Genomic DNA, 20,385 nt, shown 5'->3' with positions numbered 1-20,385 from the left:
GGTGTTTTTAAAGTAGCATTTATTTTGGAATCAAACTATTTTTTTTGAACCTGAAGTCAAGAGGAAGCTGTTGAAAATTTCAGGACAGTGGGACAGTGCTCTGTGAGACAAATTAGTGAACAGCTCCCTTCCAACAGTTCATTTTTAGGATCTTACGTGTAGGTAAGAATTAAGCTAGGTCTTCAAAAACACTCTATTTAATTGAAATTTTACTAAAATCAAATATTTTCACCATGGAAATTGCAGGACAGGAGGGGAACAGCTTACAAGGATCTGAACTATGATGCAATGACTAATCCAAATGGATGCTTACTACAACATGCTTCAATTTCTGCTTCAGATGCAATACCTAATACTGAGGGGTTGTTGCTTATTCAGCACCCCAGTCCCTTTATTTCACCAAAATAGCAAAGGTGAGTTAGAGGCACACAGGTTTCCTGCTCACTGGGTGCAGCTCAGAAACCAGCTCTGTGACTCTAATTCATCTTGTAAAATATCTTTCCTTGTCTAATGAAACCATTGGAAAGTAATGAAGGCTGAAAGAATAAAGCAACCCAGGCCTCTGCTTCTACCATACCTTTACTTTCTTTCCTGAAGAGGAGATCAGGGCTAGGCAGTTCATTGTTTCTGTTTGGCTGGACTTTCTCATATTGCTTAACACTTCTGTTACACCTAATGCGAATAGGAGAAAAACTTATCTACAAAGTATACGTTTATAAAACTCTTTAGTGAGTCTTTTAAATCAAACACACTTGGTAACCTCTCTTTCGTACATGTAGATAATTATTACAGATGTTTTTTGCAGTATGACTTATGGTTACTGGAAACTGTTTAATGCGTAATTTGATCGCTTTCTTCTTCTAAAGGCGTTAGTATGAGCTTTTGCCAAGATAGGAATATGTAATTCATTCAAAAAATATTGCAGTTAACATCTAAATAGCACTGTTTTAGAGCTGACCGTGTTATTCCAATCCAGCATACCAGCTCAAATACTGCAGCTGTTAGTGCGTAGCTCAATGAAAATGTTTCGGAAGAATTGTACACCACTTTCAGCAAGGGCTTGACCAGCACCAGGTCTTTAAAAATCTACCCATGCTGGTGTGTTGGTCACATACTGGAGGAGGAGGATACTTTGTGCAGTATGCAAAGATTCTTTATGGTCTATACTAATTTTCTTTCAGTGGGGAAAAGTCTATTTGTAAAGTAATTTCTTTTGAGCATTAACATTGGAGGATATAGAGTTTTGCCCAGGCTTGAATATCTGTCTTATGTTCTGTTACATTTGTTAAGATAATCCTATGTTGGGTTATATAGCAGATTCCCAGTTCATTAAGGTTTCATTTTTGAGCAGCAAATTTGATGTTTTCCATACTGTTAATAGGCAGCTCAGATAAATATGCTAATGGCACAATAGGAATCTGTAAATGTTTATGGTAAGTTCTTAAAGATCTGTATTTTAACAGATGTAAGACAAATGTTTTTCAGTATTTCTGAAGAGCGGAAATAGCATTTAAAGTTCCTAGTTGTCAAAGACACTTAAAATAACTGTTTCCAGAAAATCATTTGGGAATTGTGGAGTTGCTCAACTGCTGCAGAAACCCACTGAAGTTGATGAGATTTTTTCCATTTCTCTTAGCTACTCTTTGACCCATTTAGAAACAGTTTTTATGGTGTGTAAGGAGGTTAGGTTAGGGATGCAGTTTTCTTTGCATGCAAGACCTGTGTGGTATATGTAATTAATATTCCATTACCTGTCTAAGCTACTCCCCCATTGCAAGAACAATGAGTGGCAAGTAAATGTTTATACAAGTTCATTTTTACCTTTTAGTTGAAAAACAAAAATCAATAAAATAAAGACCCAGTAACAGCCTAGTGTTGATTCTAATGTTAGATAAGTACTATTGTAAGTATATACGAAAGAGTGTATAAACACTGCCTATATTAATGCAGTCACTAAGACTGTGTAAAACTAACTTCCACCTCAGACCTCAGATAACAGTGAAACACACTATGCAACTATGACAGGACTTTTAAAGTACAGAATGGAATAGTTTATAGATATTTATAGAAACAAATAAGTTCAAATGAAAGCACACAGGTTTAGTTCCATTTAATAAGCTTTTTAGATGTTTTGTCACCAGCTATATGAGGATCTAGTTTCATATAATGTTGGATCCTGAATTTGCATTCATTGAACACAACAAGGATTTCAGATTTATGTCTCCTCTTTGTTTCCATAGATGAAACCCATCATATTCATATTTGAATCATTCCCTTTCCCCTTTTCTAAAGGTTTTCTTAATCTTGAACTGGTAAAGAAATGATATCAACTTCCATCCAACCGTCTTCCCACTTAAGACATTATAACATTTTTAAGACATTACCAGACTTACAGTTCCAAGTTTTAGGCTATAACTAATCAGCTAATAACTGCTGACCATTTTGAAGTTTTTATTTCTCCTTAAGTTGGGATGTGTAGTGAGACAAGTTTACCATCAAAACATTTATGTAAACTACAGAAATCTAAATTTCCAAAAAGCATTTCTGGGTGGTGTAATGGTAGTTGTTTTACAGCATGGATGAATGTGTGTGTGTGTGTGTGGCTCGGCTTCGCGAACGAAGATTTGGGAAGGGCTGTCCCCACGTGGGTGGGCCCTTCCAGCCTGCGCAGTGGATTTTAGGTGAGGCTCAGCGTGCGCAGAACTGGCCCCACCGTTTAAGTCCTGAGGTTCATCTGCTACGGCTGAGCGAGCTTGGACAGTGCCAGTGAAGTTCCTCAGGACTAGAACCTACAGCACCCGGCATTTCCCAGGAGGTCTCCCATCCAAGTACTGATCTGGGGCTGACCCTGCTTAGCTTCCGAGATCTGACGGGATTGGATGTCAGGGAGGCATTTAACTGCCTATGGATGAATGTAAGCTGCTTATGAATAGGAAGAATTTTATTCATCTGTATTTTGAAATGAGTTTCTGGGTGGAAAAAGGAATTGGATCAATTTCACTGGGCCTGGAATGTATCTATATATAGTGATTCAGTCTCAATCCAGTGAGGTCATTTAAAACCAGAACTTACTCAGATTCATGACACTTCCAGAATATTGTCGGTAAAACAGGATGGGTCCTTCTAATGTCTGGATTATTAATGCTTGGTCAGTCTCCTGATGATAGTTGGTATATTTAGTTGGCTTTTTGCCACTGAGTTCTTCTGATTCTTCTGATCTCTCATGTATGGTTTTTTTTTTTAAAACTAGGTCTGTTGAACTAAGTCATTGCATGACATGGATGTTGTTAATTTTAATGCATGCAATAATGGTAAATCTGTTGGAATAAAGTCCTGAAAATCCCCTTACTGAACATCTTTATAATATAGACATTTCCTTCTAGTCAGTTATGTGTGTGTGTATATATGTATATATATGTACACATATCTATATATGTGCAATGAGAGTCCTGAGATGTTTCTGTCACTTTGTAACTTTTTTTTCTAGTTTTTGGATTTGTTCTAAGAAAGTTTTCTAATAGAGTGTTATCACTACATATATATATATATATATATATATATATGCACACATCGCTATATATGTGCACTGTATATATGCACATGATAAGTATATTACACACACAGAAATGGATCTGCTGCTTAATGTGGCTGCATGCTGAGCATGTGACAGGCAGGTTGTACAAGACCTACAGCATGTGTGGTGTCTTTCTGGCTTTGTCTTGGCCATGTGGCCCACCCTATTAAAAGGTCTGATCACCACTTGTCAAATATGTACAAAGCAAAACTTCATGCAAGCCGTGTTTTTTATTCCTTTTTCAGTGTGATTTTCCAGAACACCTGGCTTGCTGGTTCAGTTTCCAAGCAGCAGCCTGTAGAGGTATTGTATTAAGATGATAATAACATACAGGTAGAGTAACTTATTACAAGGCCGCACACATTCAGGTCTTCTATTGTATGTTCATTTTTATGATCTCTTCACCTGAAAACAAAAGTGTGGGAAAACAGTGTGCATTAATAAATTTACTCTTTTGCAATGACTGACAGGTATGGCTGAGTCATTTTATTAATAACTGAAAAAATTACCTATGCTGGACAAAATGCATGTACATTCAAATGTGTACTTGTTTGAATGGACTTTGAAAAACTGATGTCAGAGTTACTAGGAGCACAGTAATTACTGCCATGATTTGAAAAAACATTTTCAAGGCAGCTGTCCATGTACATACAACAGTCATAAACAGATGAAAGCAGAATAATGGTCTTTTATTAGTGAGGTCATAATTCAGTCAACAAAATATTAAAATACATTAAAAACTGCAAAAGATTCCCTAAACATTACTGTTTTGCAGTAGAAAATATTGGTAGGAAGTCATGAATACTTGGGATGCATAAAAATGTTCTGGTGAGTGTATAGTCTGTGTTTTCTCCTGTGGGAATAAGCACATTAAGACACTAGTGTAAAACATAGCTGATAGGTGCAGAATCACTTAATCTTGGTAGGATGTACACCTGTCCACTAGTAACAGTTTGATTCACTTTACATGTCTCCAGAAAAGAGAAGCTGCACACAACAATGTCAATGCGCTAAAAGTTTTGGAAAAATATGTAACATTCATTACAGACTTTGATACAACTCACAGTCATTGAGAACTGTTGAAGAAAAAAGGAGAAAGTGGGTTGTTTTTTATAGATTTTTTTTGTTATTTCTAAATTTTAAGGTACAGTCCATTAAATTGAATCAAAGAGAAGCCATAGAGAGCTAGTCTTTAGAAAAATTTAGTCATACCAAGACAGCAGAAGTATGTATAAGGGTTTATCAGAAGCTGTGATTGTGATGTGTCTTGGTTTCTTCAGTACAGAATTATTTTCTCTAAGTCTTGCCTTCCTCTCTTCCCCAGCACCCTCACTTGTTTTTTAGTGTATTCACCCTTGTGCTGTGCATGTACTTTCCCATTAATTACAGTAAATACTCAAGATCATCACATTTGAATCCTCTTCTGCACTCATATTTATCTATTTCATATATCATAGAACAGTGAGATTAAATAAATGCTTTTTGCACTTCAGTAATCATCCTAATGTGTTCTAAAATTATTCATCTTACTTGTGGGTCAGATGGGATGAAAGTGGTTGCCCACACATGAGTCTTACTCTTGTGGTTGACATTCTCATCATACTGCAGGAATGCAGTTGTCATTTGTTTCTTACACTGTTATCTATCACCATAGCATGTGGGTGTCTGAAATCATGATCTCAGAGTGATGCAGTTCTTCAGGTAATGTGCCAATCTCGTGGTGGTCTTGGAAACGTAAGGCAAGCTTTGAGCCACATTATGTATTGATAACTATGATTTATAGGTTTAGTTATGGAGATTCAATGCAAGAAGAAAAATATTATGCACACTGCTGAATAACAGAGATTTTCACTTTAAGAAACCACTTTTTTTCTTATTCAAAAGTAGGTGACTTCATGTCTAAATTAGGCTTTGCTCTTTCAGAATGCTTACTCTCTAAATACAACAGTCATTGTTAAGATCTCTTTCTATGCCTGAATTACAGGAATTGTTTCTGTGATTATATCATGTGCACTGCAACTGTCTTTGGTAGGTTCCAGTCTTCTATTAAAAAGAAAAAATGCAACCCAAAAATTTTTCAACAATAGTTGCACATTTATTGTGTTTAATTTTCCCTGTGTTTGTCCTTCAGTGTTTCAATCTTTTACAGAGCATAGGGTTTGTAAACAAGGGGGTAGGTACACCATCAGAAGCAACTAATCTACTTCTAATGGAGTTGCTTAAATAGTTCAGGTGAATCATCTCCTAGCATGCTTGTTTCTCTCCATGAGAATTGAAATGAGTCTGGGTGACTATCTGAGATCAGATAATTTAACTTACAAACTAAAAAAAGCTAGATAAGCTGAGCTGGTCCTTAGTCATTGAAGCAATGGTTGTTGCCTGGGTAATCCTAGAACACTTAAATTTATTTTCAATTTTGCTTATTTTTCTTTCTTTTATTTTTCTATTTCTGTTATAGGTTCTGATGTCTTTACATGAAATGTTCCCAGCAGTGCATGCAGCAGAAATGGCTGTCCAGAGAAACCCACGTTCCTGGGATGCCTGGCAGACTTTGGGACGTGCCCAGCTTGGATTAGGAGAGATAGCACTGGTGGGAAAACAAAATTAATTGTGTGTGAGAAGGAAAATACAGAGATATCAAGATAGCTATATATCCTGATGGTATCCTGAATATAGACAAGAAAAAAGATTATTGTTACTTATCTCCAGTATTCCTTCTACTTTACTGTTTTTCACAAATGCTTCTTGTGTGGTTTTATTAGTGGACTTGATAAAGACCTGCCTAGCTCAAAGACTTTTGTGGTATATACTATTTTTATGTGGTGGCTTAATGCAATAGAGTAATTATGTTGACATAACTGCACATACTACATTCTGGGTGCTGTACTGCTGCAGCTCACCACAGTTTAACTATGAAGGTAATGTGAACTCCCAGTTGATACTCAGACTCAGTTTTATACATGCTTGCTGATAAAATTCTAGTATCTTACTTTCCTTGTCTCCTGCTCTCCTGCTTCATATGCAGCAAATCATGTGTGCTCAATTCCTGCTTTTCTCTGCGTCCTTTACCTCAAATGTTTCTTCACTTAGTAAGACAGCAAAAAGCCAGGAATACTCCGCAGTAGTAGATGGAATGCATCTTTTTTCTAGCTGCATCTGTATGCCATGGTGCTGTTTTGGGTACATGATGTGATGCAAAGGGAGACTCTTCCTCTGTATTGTATACCCTCTGTAAACAATGTAACATATGGAGTATAATAGATTTCTGCTAGTTAGTGTGAAACACAGCAAGTGACCTTTTAAAACTCAGACACATTCACAAAGGTCAGAAGAATAATTCATCATGAGCTCTCAGATAAAGATACTGATTGTATTTCGAATAGAAGTAACTGTGTGCTGGTTTGATACAATTAATGTTGTTGTTTAATTTACAGTTTTTGCAAAATTAGAATGTTTAGTCTGAAAATTTTCAAGAATTAAAAAAAAGGAGGTTAACAATTCATGCAAAACTTAATTTCTAAATTGTATTAAGGAGCAGTATTTAGAAAACCCAACGAAACCAAACGAAACCCAAACAATGGGAATAACCTACCATTATAGAGTCAAGGAATGGTTTCTGTTGGAAGGAACTTTAAAGATCATCTTCCTAAAATCTAGTGTAAAATTCCCAGCTTTCAGTTTGTACCCATTATTCCTTGTCCTATCAACTACAGTTCCTGACAGTGTGTCCCTTTCTTGCTCCCCTGTAGGTCCCATTCAGATACTGGGAGGTTGCTATGAGGTCTCCCTTTAATCTTCTTTTCTCCAGGCTGAACAGCCCCAACTTCCTCAGCCTGTCTTTGTAGAGCAGGTGCTCCAATTCCCTTAGACAAAACCTAAGACAAAAGCTGTGTATTGCAGATGTGCAGTGTGCTCCCTTTGTTGCTGCAGTATCATAATATGAAATACCCAATATAAATCTGTGCATATCTGCATTACAATACTGGTGGCATTCCATGGCTTTTGTGGTGTAGAATGTAAAGGCAAATGGTCTGTATACTGTCTGGATCTTTTCCTTTTAAGTGTATGAAACTGTTGCTGTAAATTATAGATGAGATTTCTAAATGCATTAGTCTGAGGAAATCCAAAGTTTTATTTCCTTCAAGGATCCTAGGTAACTGGTGATGTTTATTCTCTGAAAAATGCTATAGTTGCTGTAATGTCAGGTTTAAGTAGTAATATACACATACTGCTTACACCACCAGGTCTGCTTACTAGATCCTGTAAGCTTTGTGTACATTCTAATGAAATGGATATCTGAAGTGCTGGGAACGTAGTGTTCACATTATATTCATTTTGATTCATTTCAGAGTAGCACTTCAGGTGCTCTCTTAGAGTGCACTGTTGAGCTTCATGAGAAAGGGATCTGGTTTATGTAGTCTGTGACTATTCCATGATGCAAAGCGAGCCATTTTAAATAGGAACAATCTGATATTTGCATCGAAGTGTATAGGTGTTCTTGTTATTTGACATTTCTGTCTGTGAAGAGGTAGGGACAATGAGTTATTACCATCAGGTAGTTTGCCCTCTTAATGTTTTGTTTGTCTCTGAGTAGGGAATCTGAGGGGTGTAAGCTCTTGTTGATGTCTCCAGAGCTTTGGTACTGGTTGTTTCCACTTGATTGCCTTTTTGTCTTTACGGAGGGTTGAATTGCTTTCTGAGGAATGTGTTCTCACATACAGACAAGTTGGAGGAGTTGCTCTGAAATGTAGATAATGTCCACTATTTGTTTTTCAACCAAACAATTTGTAAGGAATTTTAAAAGGTTAAGATGGAAGGAGTTTTAAAATATGAAATTAATTCATAATTATTGAACCTGTGGGGGCTTCTTGACCAAGTGGTCTAAGTCATAATTACCCTTTTTTTCACTAGTCTTTCATTGTCCTGATTTTTTAATTTTCCCCTGTATTATGTTTTTTACATAGAAAAGTTAATAAAGCATAAGTGTTGGGGCTTTTTAGTATTTTTTATGAGATTTGGAAATTACTGCCCTGAAAAGCAGCTTCTTCTGTGTCTTTATTTCATTTCTCCCCCACCAATCACCAATATCCTGCCAAATGGTTGTTGTAAATATTTTTATTACTTCACAATGAATTATGCATTTTTTTCTTAGGGAAAACCCCCTCAATTTATTGTATTTTAATTTGAAGTTTCCCAGGTCTACATTAGAGCTTCCAAATAAATCTAATTTATGAACTGCGTAATATATTAATTTCTTGCAAACAAAGAAAGATTTGTTTTATCTTTTGTCAAACTTGTGATAGAAAGGATGAGGTAAAGTAGTCCCTTTTTATTTAGCTTTTTTAAAAGTTGTTTGCTCTTTTCCTCTGAATTTTAATAGGGTAATTCAACACTATTACTTCAGTGTGAGCAAGGAGAACTTTATTTCTGTAAAGGCTGAAATTCCTTAAATTCTATAAATCAGTCTACAGATCACACCTGAGTAAACTTGCAATGGGAATTTAGAAACTGTAGAAATATAGTCAAGATTGCAATATTTCTCTCATGTCTTTGTAAATATTTAGGTTTACAAATTTCATTTACTGTCTTGGTTATGACATCTTAACCAGTAACAATTTCACAATACTAGCTTCATTAAAACCATGAAACAGAGTGAACCCTATACTTTGATTAAACAGGAAAAAAGAACAGCCCAAACAAAAGCGGCATTAAAAAATACCAAACAACGGGACCAAATGAAAGTTGCAAGAGTTTCTCATGGTGGAAAATTTTGTAAGCATCAGGATATGGCCATGGGCAACCAGCTCCAGGTGGCCCTGGTTGAGCAGGAGGTTGGCCCCCAATGACCTCAGCAGATCCTGGCCAACCTCAGCCATTCTGCAACTCTGTGGCTTCACCTGACCCTGTTCTGGGTCCCTGTTGGATCTGGAGTACGGAGGATCACAAATTGAACTGTGTAGGTGTGTAAATATGCACCACATTTTTCAGGCTTTTTGTTTGATGTTTTGAAGGCTGTAATTTGCTGTATTCTTACTAAATAGTGGCATTACAGTCCACAAGTGTGACACAACATTTTGTCAAAGGAATCAAGCCTTGACAATATGAATTCTCAGATTAGCCCTTTCCTTTTACTTCTCTTGAAAGACATAGTTTTAGGTCTTGTAGATAATGGTGGGAGTTATGTACTCCCGAAGAGAGAAACATTTTATTGGAATCTAGCCAATTAAAATAACTAACTCTGAGTTTGAGATGATTTTTCAAACTGTTACCAATGTTAGCATTTAGAAACATAAAAAAAATTTTGGTAATCAAAAAGAAACTGATGGTTGACCTTCCACTGAAAGGCTAAGTATTTGGAAATACTAAGTTAGAGAGAAAATACCATGCTTAGTCAGTGGAAGTGGGATTCTATAAAATTATTTTTAACAGCTTTAAACAGTCCTACTGTGCTACAGGCATTAGCCAGTAATACTACTTTCCCCCGAAAGGTCTTGTATTAGTCTCCATCTACTATAGTGCAATCCTTTTTTCCCTTTTTAACTGCTGTTGGAAATCATAAATATATTTTGTGATAACTCACCTAGAGGTTTTTAACACATGAGAGTATTTTCTAGTCAGAGGTGATTTTTATTTTCCTTCAAGAAAGAAGGGCAAGTAGGTCTCCAAAAGTTGAAAAGCCCTTTTCAGCTCCATTTCTGCCTGGGGAACTGAGTTCTTGCAAGTGATTGCAACTGATTAGCTTATATCTGCTGTTAGTTACCTTTGCCAGATGATCAGAACTTTGGAGAAATAAATGTCTGAAAATTTTGACCTTGTAATTAAATGTTTTAGCTACAACAGATGCACAGTATAAGACAAACAGGGGTGTGGAGGAAAGTTTATTAAACACTGGTAAACACTGTTTTAAAATTACTGTAATAACTTCAGTAAATTTAATAGAATTTGGTAATAGAGAGGTAAATGTTTTCTAGCCTCCTGGATTTTCCTGATTTTCAAGGTAAAAGTACTCTTACCCCAGATCTGGATGCAGAGCTCCAGAGCAGAGCAGTGGGGCAGAATCCCATCACTCACCTGCTGCCCACCCTGCTTTGGATGCAGCCCAGGACATGGCTAGCTTTCTGGGATGCAAGAGCACATGTCCAGGTTTTCATGGACCATTACCCCCAAGCACTAAGCTGAATGCTGTAAAAACAAACAAAAACATGAACAATAAAAATCCACATTAAAGTTGATTAAACACAGAAGAAGATGGTAGATGTATGCACATCTTCACTGACGGACATCCCTTAAAGTAGGTCAGAAATTTTCAAATGTAACATAAATGCCTAATACATACTTTGGTGCATAACTGCATAACCTCTTAAAAGCTCCCTTATATTTTTTAGATGTCTCTGCATAGTGACAGTTATTAAGTCCATGGGTTCTAAAAACATGTAAAAAGTGTAAAGACATTTACAGACTGTGCAAAAGACATTTAAAGACTATGCAAACTAGCAGAAGAGACTGCTCATGGGACAAATGAAAGATTATGTGCTACAGAATATTCTTGAGTGAGAAAAAATGTAAAATACTTAGGAAATACAAGTTTTTCAAAAATTGTAATTCATAAGCAAGAATGTCTTGCAATAGATTTTACACTGCAATTCCCTGCAGAATCAAAATGAGATACATGACTATGTACTGACTTAAAGTCCTGTAGTCCTTACTTGCAGGGTCTCTGAAACCATAGCTGCTCTTTAAAATCAGGCTGGAAATACTAATTTTATCTAGCATCATTATATTTTCCTACAATGTAGTAGGTAGTTGGTAAAGGAGATTTACATCTGCATTAGGGGAAGACTTAGAAGTAGCACTCTTCTTCAGTGTTAATAGAAATGAGTATCTTTGGGCACAGTTGCAGTGGCAACATAAAAGTTCATATGGATGGCAAGTCTGTATTTTTCAGTATTACATTGCTGCTTTAAAATAATCCTCTCGTCTTTTGCAGCACTGAAAAATTTATTATTTTATTATTTCTTTATAAAAATGTCACACACAAAAGCTTTTTTCTAGTAAATTTATTAGGATGATCTTTTTGTGCTGTATTGTATTATTCATCAAAGCAGCTTCAAAGCCTACTGAATATTACCTTATATTTTATTCCTGTGTTTAATGTTGTTCATTGTACATAAGCATAGCTATATATACAAGTTTTAATTAAGGAGTCTCTTTCATGGAGAGCTTAAAAGCATATGGTGTTTGTTTAGGTCTTGTTTTCAACAGAAATACAAAAAGGAAGATTTAGTGTTCACTTGGATTTCATCTATCCCTGAAAATTAAAAGCTAGCAGAGTTGAATAAAAAGACACTGTTTTACGAGAATTAAATTGCACTCCTCCTTCTATTTAAAGGTCAGCATACTCCTACACTTCTAAGCTGTCTGTGGACCAATAATCGAAGTTGGTGTTTTTTCCCCTGGAACTGAGAGGCAGCTGTAATGCTGGTAGCATAATTATCATTTCTTAAATCTGATTTCTATCTCTTGTCTTCTGAGTTCACATCATATGAGCTTCATGTATTCATGTGTGCCATCAGAAGTATGAACTATTAGTTTCTGTAAATACAGATGAAAACCAGGGATTTTACAAATTAATTTGCATGCTTTAAGTATTTATAGACCACAACTGAATATGAAAACTGGTGCTTGTCCTTATGTCTTTAAAGTCTTAATACGCAAGTTGCTAGAACTCTTCCCAAATATAATCCAAATCTATATAATCATTGTTTTCCCAGCCTATAGCAAGGGTTCTGTATCTTGTCACCCAAGAGCTTGGTCACTATGGAGACTATATTCATGACTGACTGTACAGTCATAAGTGTGAAATACACACATGCCTCTGTACACATGCACCTAAGTTTGAGTTGGTAAGGTCAGTTTTTACCTTTTCACTGTTAATATAACTGAAATACAATACACTTGTAATTCTTGGTCTAGCTTTTTTCCAGTTTTGTAGCAACCTCTTACTGTCAAAGAGCACATCTACTGGATTTTGATGATCACATGCGTTATTTTTTTATATTTAACGACTTCTGGGTTGTAGATTTGTATTTGTGAGTCTTTTCCCATCTGAACTGAACAAAAGGAGAAGCAGTATCGACTGTACTTACCTATACTAATATTACATGGTTTGTGAGATTATAGGGATTCTTTCTGAGAGGAACTCTCCACATTGGGAGTTTATTTGCCTACTTCTGCCTGTTTATTTAAGTGTTTTTTGCAAAGACAAACCTGTTACAGAAACTACTTATCATTGGGTAGTGTTAATGTAGTATTAGGTCTGTATGCTAATTTAAAACAGCTATATTAATGATACTTCAAATTCCAGTCATCTCATTTCTGTATTTCTTTAAACCTTATCTCTCTGGTTTTGCTTGTCCATACCATCTGATGATGAGAGAAAAGTGGAATAAAACACTGTGAAAACAAGAATTAGTTTTGTTTTTACCTTTTCATTTACATTATTGTTTTTCATAGACATGACTTTATTTTTGCCCTTGTTGCCAGGTACTTGGGTTGTTCATTCATTTTCACACTTTCAGACACAGTTGTCTAGGAATGATGCTGCTATTGAACTTAGGCTGAGGGAGGGTTGCTCCAATAAAGACAGACTGGGGTAAAATGGCTTTTGTCTTTGAGTGAATGATGTATGTAATTTTTTTGTTATTGCCAATTTTTAGGATGAAATAGGTAGGTTTTAAAGTGTCTAATCTTTGTTTCTTTCCTGTTCTATTTATAGGCAATCCGAAGCTTCCAGGTATCCTTACACATCTTTCCAATGAACCCTGAAGTATGGAAAGAGGACCTTTCCTGGGCAAGAAAACTACATGAACAGCAGAAGGCAACAAAGATTGAGTCAGTGCAAGAACTGCTAAAACAAAAAGAGCTTGCACAAGAACCAATCCCAGACTATGACTTTGAAAGTGATGAAATTGTGGCAGTCTGTGCTGCCATTGCAGAGAAGGAGAAAGCTCTTTCAGCAGCTAAAACTGTAGTGATTGTGTCTGCTTCAGGTGCAGTAGAGACTGTTACTGAGAAGGACAGTTGTCCTGCAACTCCTGATGAAACCCTTTTCATCAGAGCCCGATAGGGCAGCCACATGGGTTGCCATCCTGTTTTAAGAACTAGTGTTATTGTATTTGGCTTGCTTTGTGGTTTGTTTTTTTTTTTAAGTGGTAGGAGACCTACAAAAGTTAGAGAATTGAAGTTATTTTTCTCTTGTAAATTAAAAAATCATTGACCCGAGTTGTTGTTCCACCCTTATTTTTGGAGAAGAAAGCCAAGAGTCTATTCTAAAAAAATCCTGAAAACAAATATAATGTTAAAAAGCTTAACTGTGCCCTAACAGCTGCTTTCATTTTGATGTATTTCTTAATTTTACAAGTGATGTCTACATTTTTCCAGTAATTAGGGAAGCTTTTATTTAAACTGTAAAAGTGTCATGGTTTATCCCCAACTGGCAACTCAGCCCTATGCAGCCGCTTGCTCACTTCCTTCTGGTGGGATGGAGGAGAGAATTAGAAGAATAAAAAGGGGAAAGCTTGTGGGCTGATGCAGAGGCAGTTTGATAGGGAAAGCCAAAGCTGCACATGAAAGCAAAGCAAAACAAGGGATTTATCCACCACTTCCCAAGGGCAGACAGGTGTTCCCTTTTAAAGCAGGGCTTCATCCCGTTCGACATGGGAAGACAAATGCCATCACTCTGAATGTCTTCCCCTATCTCCTTCTTCCTCCAGTTCTATATGTTAAGCATGATGACATTTTGGATCGAATATCCCTGGTGTCAGCTGGGGTCAGCTGTTCTGGCTGTGTCCTCTCCCAGCTTCTTATGCACCCCCACTCTCCTCTCTGGTGGGGTGGGATGAGCAGGAAAAGGTGTCAACCCTTCGTGAGCACTGCTCAGTGATAATGAAAACACCCCTGTGTTATCAACACTGTCTCCAGCACAAATCCAAACCACAGCCCCATTCTAGTCACTGTTAGGAAAATTAACTCTATCCCAGCCAAAACCTATTCGAAAAGAAAAAGGAATTTTTAAAAATTATTTCAATCATTATTAACATTATCTTCCAGTTAAAGTGTGAACTGTTTTCTGTTATCGGCAGTGTTTATTTTCATTCAGATTGCTTTTTCTTTGAGAGTTTCCTGTGAAGAAGTGATGGATTATTATTTTGCTTTTGTGTGTATGTGACAGATCTGGCTTCTGATTTGTAGTCAGATGAAATCAAGTAGCAACTTTTACATTGCTTTCATAGGTGAATGGGTAAAACACTTTCTGATTAGATGAAAGGAAATGCTATACCAAATAAGCCCCTGAATGCTTAGTTACTACTAAATGTTTCACCAGAAGAAAGAACATTTGGTTCGAAACTGAAACTGACTTTTCCTCATCTTGAGTGCTATGCGACAGATATCACCAGAAGTAAAATGGTGGGAATAGAAACTAGGTATGACTCAGGTGTCTTGTGTTCAGCCTTTTCATTCCTAGTGAGGCTAATGTGATAAAGGGAGTAAATTTGTTTTTCCTAATCATAAAATCATAGATTTGATTGGGTTGGAAAAGACCTTCGAGATCATCAGGTCCAACCCTTGGTCCAACTCCAGTCCATTTACTAGATCATGGCACTCAGTGCCACGTCCAGTCTCAGTTTAAAAACCTTTAGGGATGGTGAATCCACCCCCTCTCTGGGCAGCCCATCCCAACACCTAATTACTCTCTCTGGAAAGAATTGTTTTTACCTGCCATTAAAAGTACGTTCTTAGTGAACCAGCTTTTCAAGACAGCATTGCTGGTGCCTCCCTTTTTGTCCTTTTTGGATTTTGGATGTTGTGGGCATTCACATGGTGTTAACTTACAGGCATAATGTAAGAGATTTTTCAATGTTCATCTGTCTTTAGGGGAAGGTGGCAGTTGGTTCCTCACACGGGCAGTCCAGAGAAAGGAATTCAGGCTGCTTCTTTGATGTACTCTGTGCTGAAACTGCTCTCATTTTGTGGTCTTGGACACATAGCAGAGATGGTTGCCTCCTAACTGCACTGGAAAAAAATTGTCAGCTGAGGAATTGCTGAAGAATTCAGGATTGGGAACCTGTCATTTTTACTTGATTTTGATAACATTTTATATAACATTCAAAAAATAGTTTTGTACCTGAGGGAAACCTTTTGAAATCAGTCATCTTTGCATTTTTTAAGTCTGATCTATAATTTCAAAGTAACATATTTTAAAAGAAAATAATGTTGCTTGCGAAGCATACTGGTTTTTACAATAGAAAATATATTGCAGAAAAATTTTCTTAAATAATACTTTCAGTATATCTGATATCAGAATATCTTTATTTAAGAGGACACTTACAGTCTTCAGAAAAAGTAATTATCCTTTTCAAAAACTTAATTGCCTTACTGTACTTACTAAGTTTTGATTAATTTTTGCAGTATTCTTCCTGAACCTTCTTTTGTATGTGGGAATTTTTAGATCTATGCTTGCACAAGCACACACTTTAAAAAGTTACACTTCTTAATATCTTCTGAGTATTCAAAATAATGATAATTACAATGGCTAAAATATATTAAATGTAAAACATCTTGCTACATTTATATATGTTCATTCAGTTCCAAAATAGATCTTAAATGCTTACTCAATAGGCATTTGATTAAGGTACGGTTTTATGGTTTAAATTGTTACACGTGAAAGATTTTTTAATCTTATTTTGCCCATCGAGTTAGCATGAGAAGGATCTGGACAGATTTCTTCAAAGACAAAATGTTCTCTGGCTATAAAAGGAAATCTGGGAGATACTCGAGGATATGTTTTTATTTTGGAGGAGCTCAGCTATATCCACCACATCTTTTCTTTCTTTGCACTTTAAACTTGCGTCTGTTCTGTATTTACTCACACAGGAAGGACTGTTTTCCTCCTCTCAGAGGCCCATGTTATCACAGAATCTGTTTCCACTGAAATGATTCACAAAGTTTCTATTCACTTCAGTGCTGCAGGGCCAAGTTAATGGCTGGGTGTTCATCTAGACCATCAGGCAGAACAGCTGTGCTGGGCTCCAGAGGTGGTTCTTTCCATCATCTGCACTAAATGTGTTTCCTTCTGATTAGGCTAGGTTATGAATTCTTGGTATTGTCAGAACTGTAGTGTTTTGTGGAGCACTGTAGAGCAGATAAATTCTTGTAGCACTGTTATTCTCAAACTGGGAAGTTCAAAAATTGATGATTTCAACATTGGGGTTTTGTACAGCATGCCATGTTTTGCATGTATGAAACTTTCTGGATCTCTTTGAATAAAATACTGACTTCTCTCCTGCTTAGTGATGTCTGTTTATTCTTTTGGTTAAAACAAAAGTATTATTGCCCATTTTGGAATGCTCCTCTTTTAATAATTTGCTTCTGTCTCTAGTTAATATATTAATGTGTTACAGTGAAAAAAAAGGAAAAAAAGATATCTCAGGAGAAAATGAAGGTAGTGCTTGAGTGCTTTTAAGCCTTTCAGGGGTATCCACATGAGATGGAGCAAAGGGAGATGTTATCTGAAATAGGATACCCTCAACACTTGCCCCTTGACATCAGGAATTTATTTTATTCTTCATCCTCAGTAGTGACAGTGACTGCAGTGACTTGCCTTCTATGTGAATCATATATTAAAATGCTCAAGTGTTGCAATGTTGTTAAAGAGGAAAGCACCAAGAAAAACAGCAGGTTAGGTGGATTAATTTTGCTTTATTTAAAAATCAAGTTAAATATTTAAACCATTTTTCCTTATGCATCCCTCTATATCCAGTGGAAAGAAATATACAGCCTCACAGGGCCATTCATAAGCCTTATGTTAGATAAGTATCAGAATGAGGTGAATCAGCCTCCCAAGGTGCCTAATTACTTCCTTGACTACAAAGGGAGCTCAAGGTGACTGACTGGTAGTTAACTTGAAATGCTGAAACCGGGCATGTGAGTTCTACTTTTAGAGATGGAGATACTTATCTTTAAAAAAATCAAACACATTGAGAGAATAAATCCTTTCTGATAATACTAGAGGCTAAATAAAAAAGTATGGCTCAGATAACACAACAGTGACTCTAATTTGATAATACTGTAAGATACAGGATTTTAAAAGTTATGGAAGAGGAAAAAAGCAAATGTAGTGGTTTACTCTTGTAATTTCTGAAAGTTGTTTGAAGTAGTCTGAGTATGTGTTGGTGTTAGAGGTCAAGATCAGAGCAGCAATACTGGAAACTTGCCTGGCCATCCAGGGTCTTCCCAATCCTAAATACAGGGGGAAGGAGGTAAAAAGCTTGTGTTGAGGGCAGGTGCTATCTTAACTTATTTTGAGGTCATACAATATATAATGACTGCAGTTAGGACTGGAGCATGGGGAAGCAGAAGCGCATGGGCTTGTTTTGTTGGCAGGTTGCAGGTACCGTGTTTATTGCGGGTCAGTATCATGTTAACGTTCTGTTCTCAGAGGGGCTGGAGTCCTTGGGCTGTGGCATCTCCAGGTGGGGCTAGTTCGGAACCAGGAGGAGCTGATGGGCGTGGATGACTGCTGGATCCTGCCAGAAGTGCTGGCCTGGTTTTTAGGGCTGATAGTTCCTAAGAGCCACAAGACTAGGAGCTCTAGGAATAAATGATCAATGGGAAAGATAAGGAGTGGGGATTGAGCTGACTTTGGGTTCACAAAGCAGGAAATTCAGTCTTCAGTCTGTTTCCAGATCCAGTAGTTCCAGACCTAGAACAAAGCCTGGGAGTAGAAGGGCCTGGTGGTAATTAGTAGCCCTAAATCTGCCTTAAGTAGTATAGATTTGCCATTGTGTCAAGGAGCAGAACTGAAAACTTTAAAGAACTTCTTGTTTAGAATGTCTTCTGGTGCCATTTTGAGATGGCAGATCTTGCCTTGGCACTGTCTGTGGTGCTGGTTCAGGCTGGGCAGTGCTGGTGTTGCAGACAGCAGGAATGTACATGCCTGATTTAAAACAGGATCCTACAGCCCAGCCTTACATTCTAAGTCCTCTGACAGTGTATCCTACACCCTAAGCCATTCATAAGGCTAACTTACTGATCAGGCATTCAGATTAATATACAGATTGTTGTAGAAACCAGTCTCCTACAGATACTGGCTCCCATCCTGCCTGTGGTGGGTGGATCCTCCAAGCCTTGCCACAGGATGGACTTAAGTTAGGGCTGGCCCTTGGGGTGTGGTAGCAGGGTGAGAGGTCTAGCAGTGCTTCTGGATGGAAAAGCTCTGGTGAAATAGTGGTCTGGGATGTGTGGGCAGGGCAGTGCTGGAAGCAAGGGAGAGGGCTTGCCAGTCCCAGGACCAGTGGGGTGGAGTCAGATACAAGTTTGGTATGAGACATTTTTAATGGTAAATCAGTGCGTTTTCTAGGAATACAGACTGGTGAAGGTGGATGCAGATGTGAAAGGCCATTCTGAGGATCTCTGGGGGCTTGGGAACACAGAGAAGCAATATGTGAGAAGTGCTTTTGAATATGTAGAAACTACTTTTAATACCTAGCAGGAAAATAACCTTTTAAATTCCATGTGGCAAATTATACTCTACAAACTTGAAGCCTTATTTTATGAGACTTGTTATGATCAGGGAGGCCAAGGAATAGAATTCAGTGATGTCTTTGTGGTCAGCATTGGAGGAAGGTGCTAAATTTGAGCAAGACTGTGGGGCAGGTGAAGGATGTCTGATATTCTTTTCACCCTAAAAAAAAGGCAGACTTGCTCAGTCCTTTAGCCAAACTGCTCCTGAACACTCATCTGTGTTTGCAACTAGGCAGCAGAGGTGTTCCCATTTTGCCTCTGTGCACTGCAATGGAGCTGGGGCAGGCATTTCCAGTATTGCTCAGGAGACTGTGTAATCTGTGGGCTGGATGGGAATCATGGATTCATGTTGATGATGTGTGTGCTGCAAATCCAGTCCACTACTAGACACACCAGGAATGCTGTGGGCAGGAACACCTCGGGTTTATCACACGTTTGCTAAGGGAAGCTAGAAGGTCAGCTACTTAAGATGGTCTATTCTTGCTTGAAGCTCTTTCACACAGCATGTATTTCTCATCAGTAATGATGACAAAGAATAATAAAATCATATTAATGAAATTATTAAAAAATAAAAAGCCCTTGCTTATTTAAAAACTAATTATACACTGTAGATATTTAATACTGTCATCGCATACAGTACCAATTACATTGGGGTGCTGTTTTGGGCCAGCTGCAAAGGTGTGGTCCCATATTTGTACATGTAGTGTTATCTGCAGGTGGCAGTCCCATCTTCCTGTTCTGCCAGGTGCTTTTGCCTGTCTTGGGAAGTGTGGTGAGTCTATTTGTTGGTCACTAGTAAGCAAGAGATCATAGTTAAGTGGTTTTATTGCAAAGAATTCAGGCAGATCTTTTATCTGTAGCTGCAGTAGGAACTTGAGAAATACTGTTCTCCAGCTTAACTGGTGGAAAAGTGGATTTTGCTGCAAAAATTTGTGTAGAGATCTCACTTCACTTTCCATAAGTAGACAAATTAGCTCAGCTGCTCCCACTTTAAAGCAGAATGTCTTTGTTTGTTTGTTTACTTAAAGAATTTTGGCTCTGTGTCAGTGTTCCTGGGAACATTTTTGAAGTCAGCTGACTCTTGCTAATGGTTATCATGCTGTGGTGTTTTGGAAACTTACAGGACAAAGTATGTTTTGGCAGTAACTAAGCACAAAGCATTCCAAGATCCGTGGCTTGTTAAGGTGAGAAGTTGACACTGAATGGCAGACTCGTGTAAACATCTGAGA

The 20,385-nt window shown here is 37.4% G+C and overlaps 1 protein-coding gene across 1 annotated transcript in view; it reads left to right on the top strand.

Annotated features, from left to right (window-relative positions):
- The window catches only part of TTC33 (tetratricopeptide repeat domain 33), a 40,206-nt gene extending 23,287 nt beyond the window's left edge, over positions 1-16,919 (top strand). The window contains exons 4-5 of the mRNA XM_071581219.1: positions 6,033-6,164; positions 13,350-16,919. Coding sequence (XP_071437320.1) covers positions 6,033-6,164; positions 13,350-13,700 — 483 coding nt within the window. The 3' untranslated portion in view covers positions 13,701-16,919. The remainder of the gene's footprint in view (positions 1-6,032; positions 6,165-13,349) is intronic.
- The last annotated feature ends 3,466 nt before the right edge of the window (positions 16,920-20,385 follow it).

Source organism: Pithys albifrons, chromosome Z (genome assembly GCF_047495875.1).
Source record: "Pithys albifrons albifrons isolate INPA30051 chromosome Z, PitAlb_v1, whole genome shotgun sequence".
Taxonomy (NCBI): domain Eukaryota; kingdom Metazoa; phylum Chordata; class Aves; order Passeriformes; family Thamnophilidae; genus Pithys; species Pithys albifrons.
The sequence above is the reverse complement of the archived record's forward strand: the minus strand, read 5'-3'. Positions and strand labels throughout refer to the sequence as shown.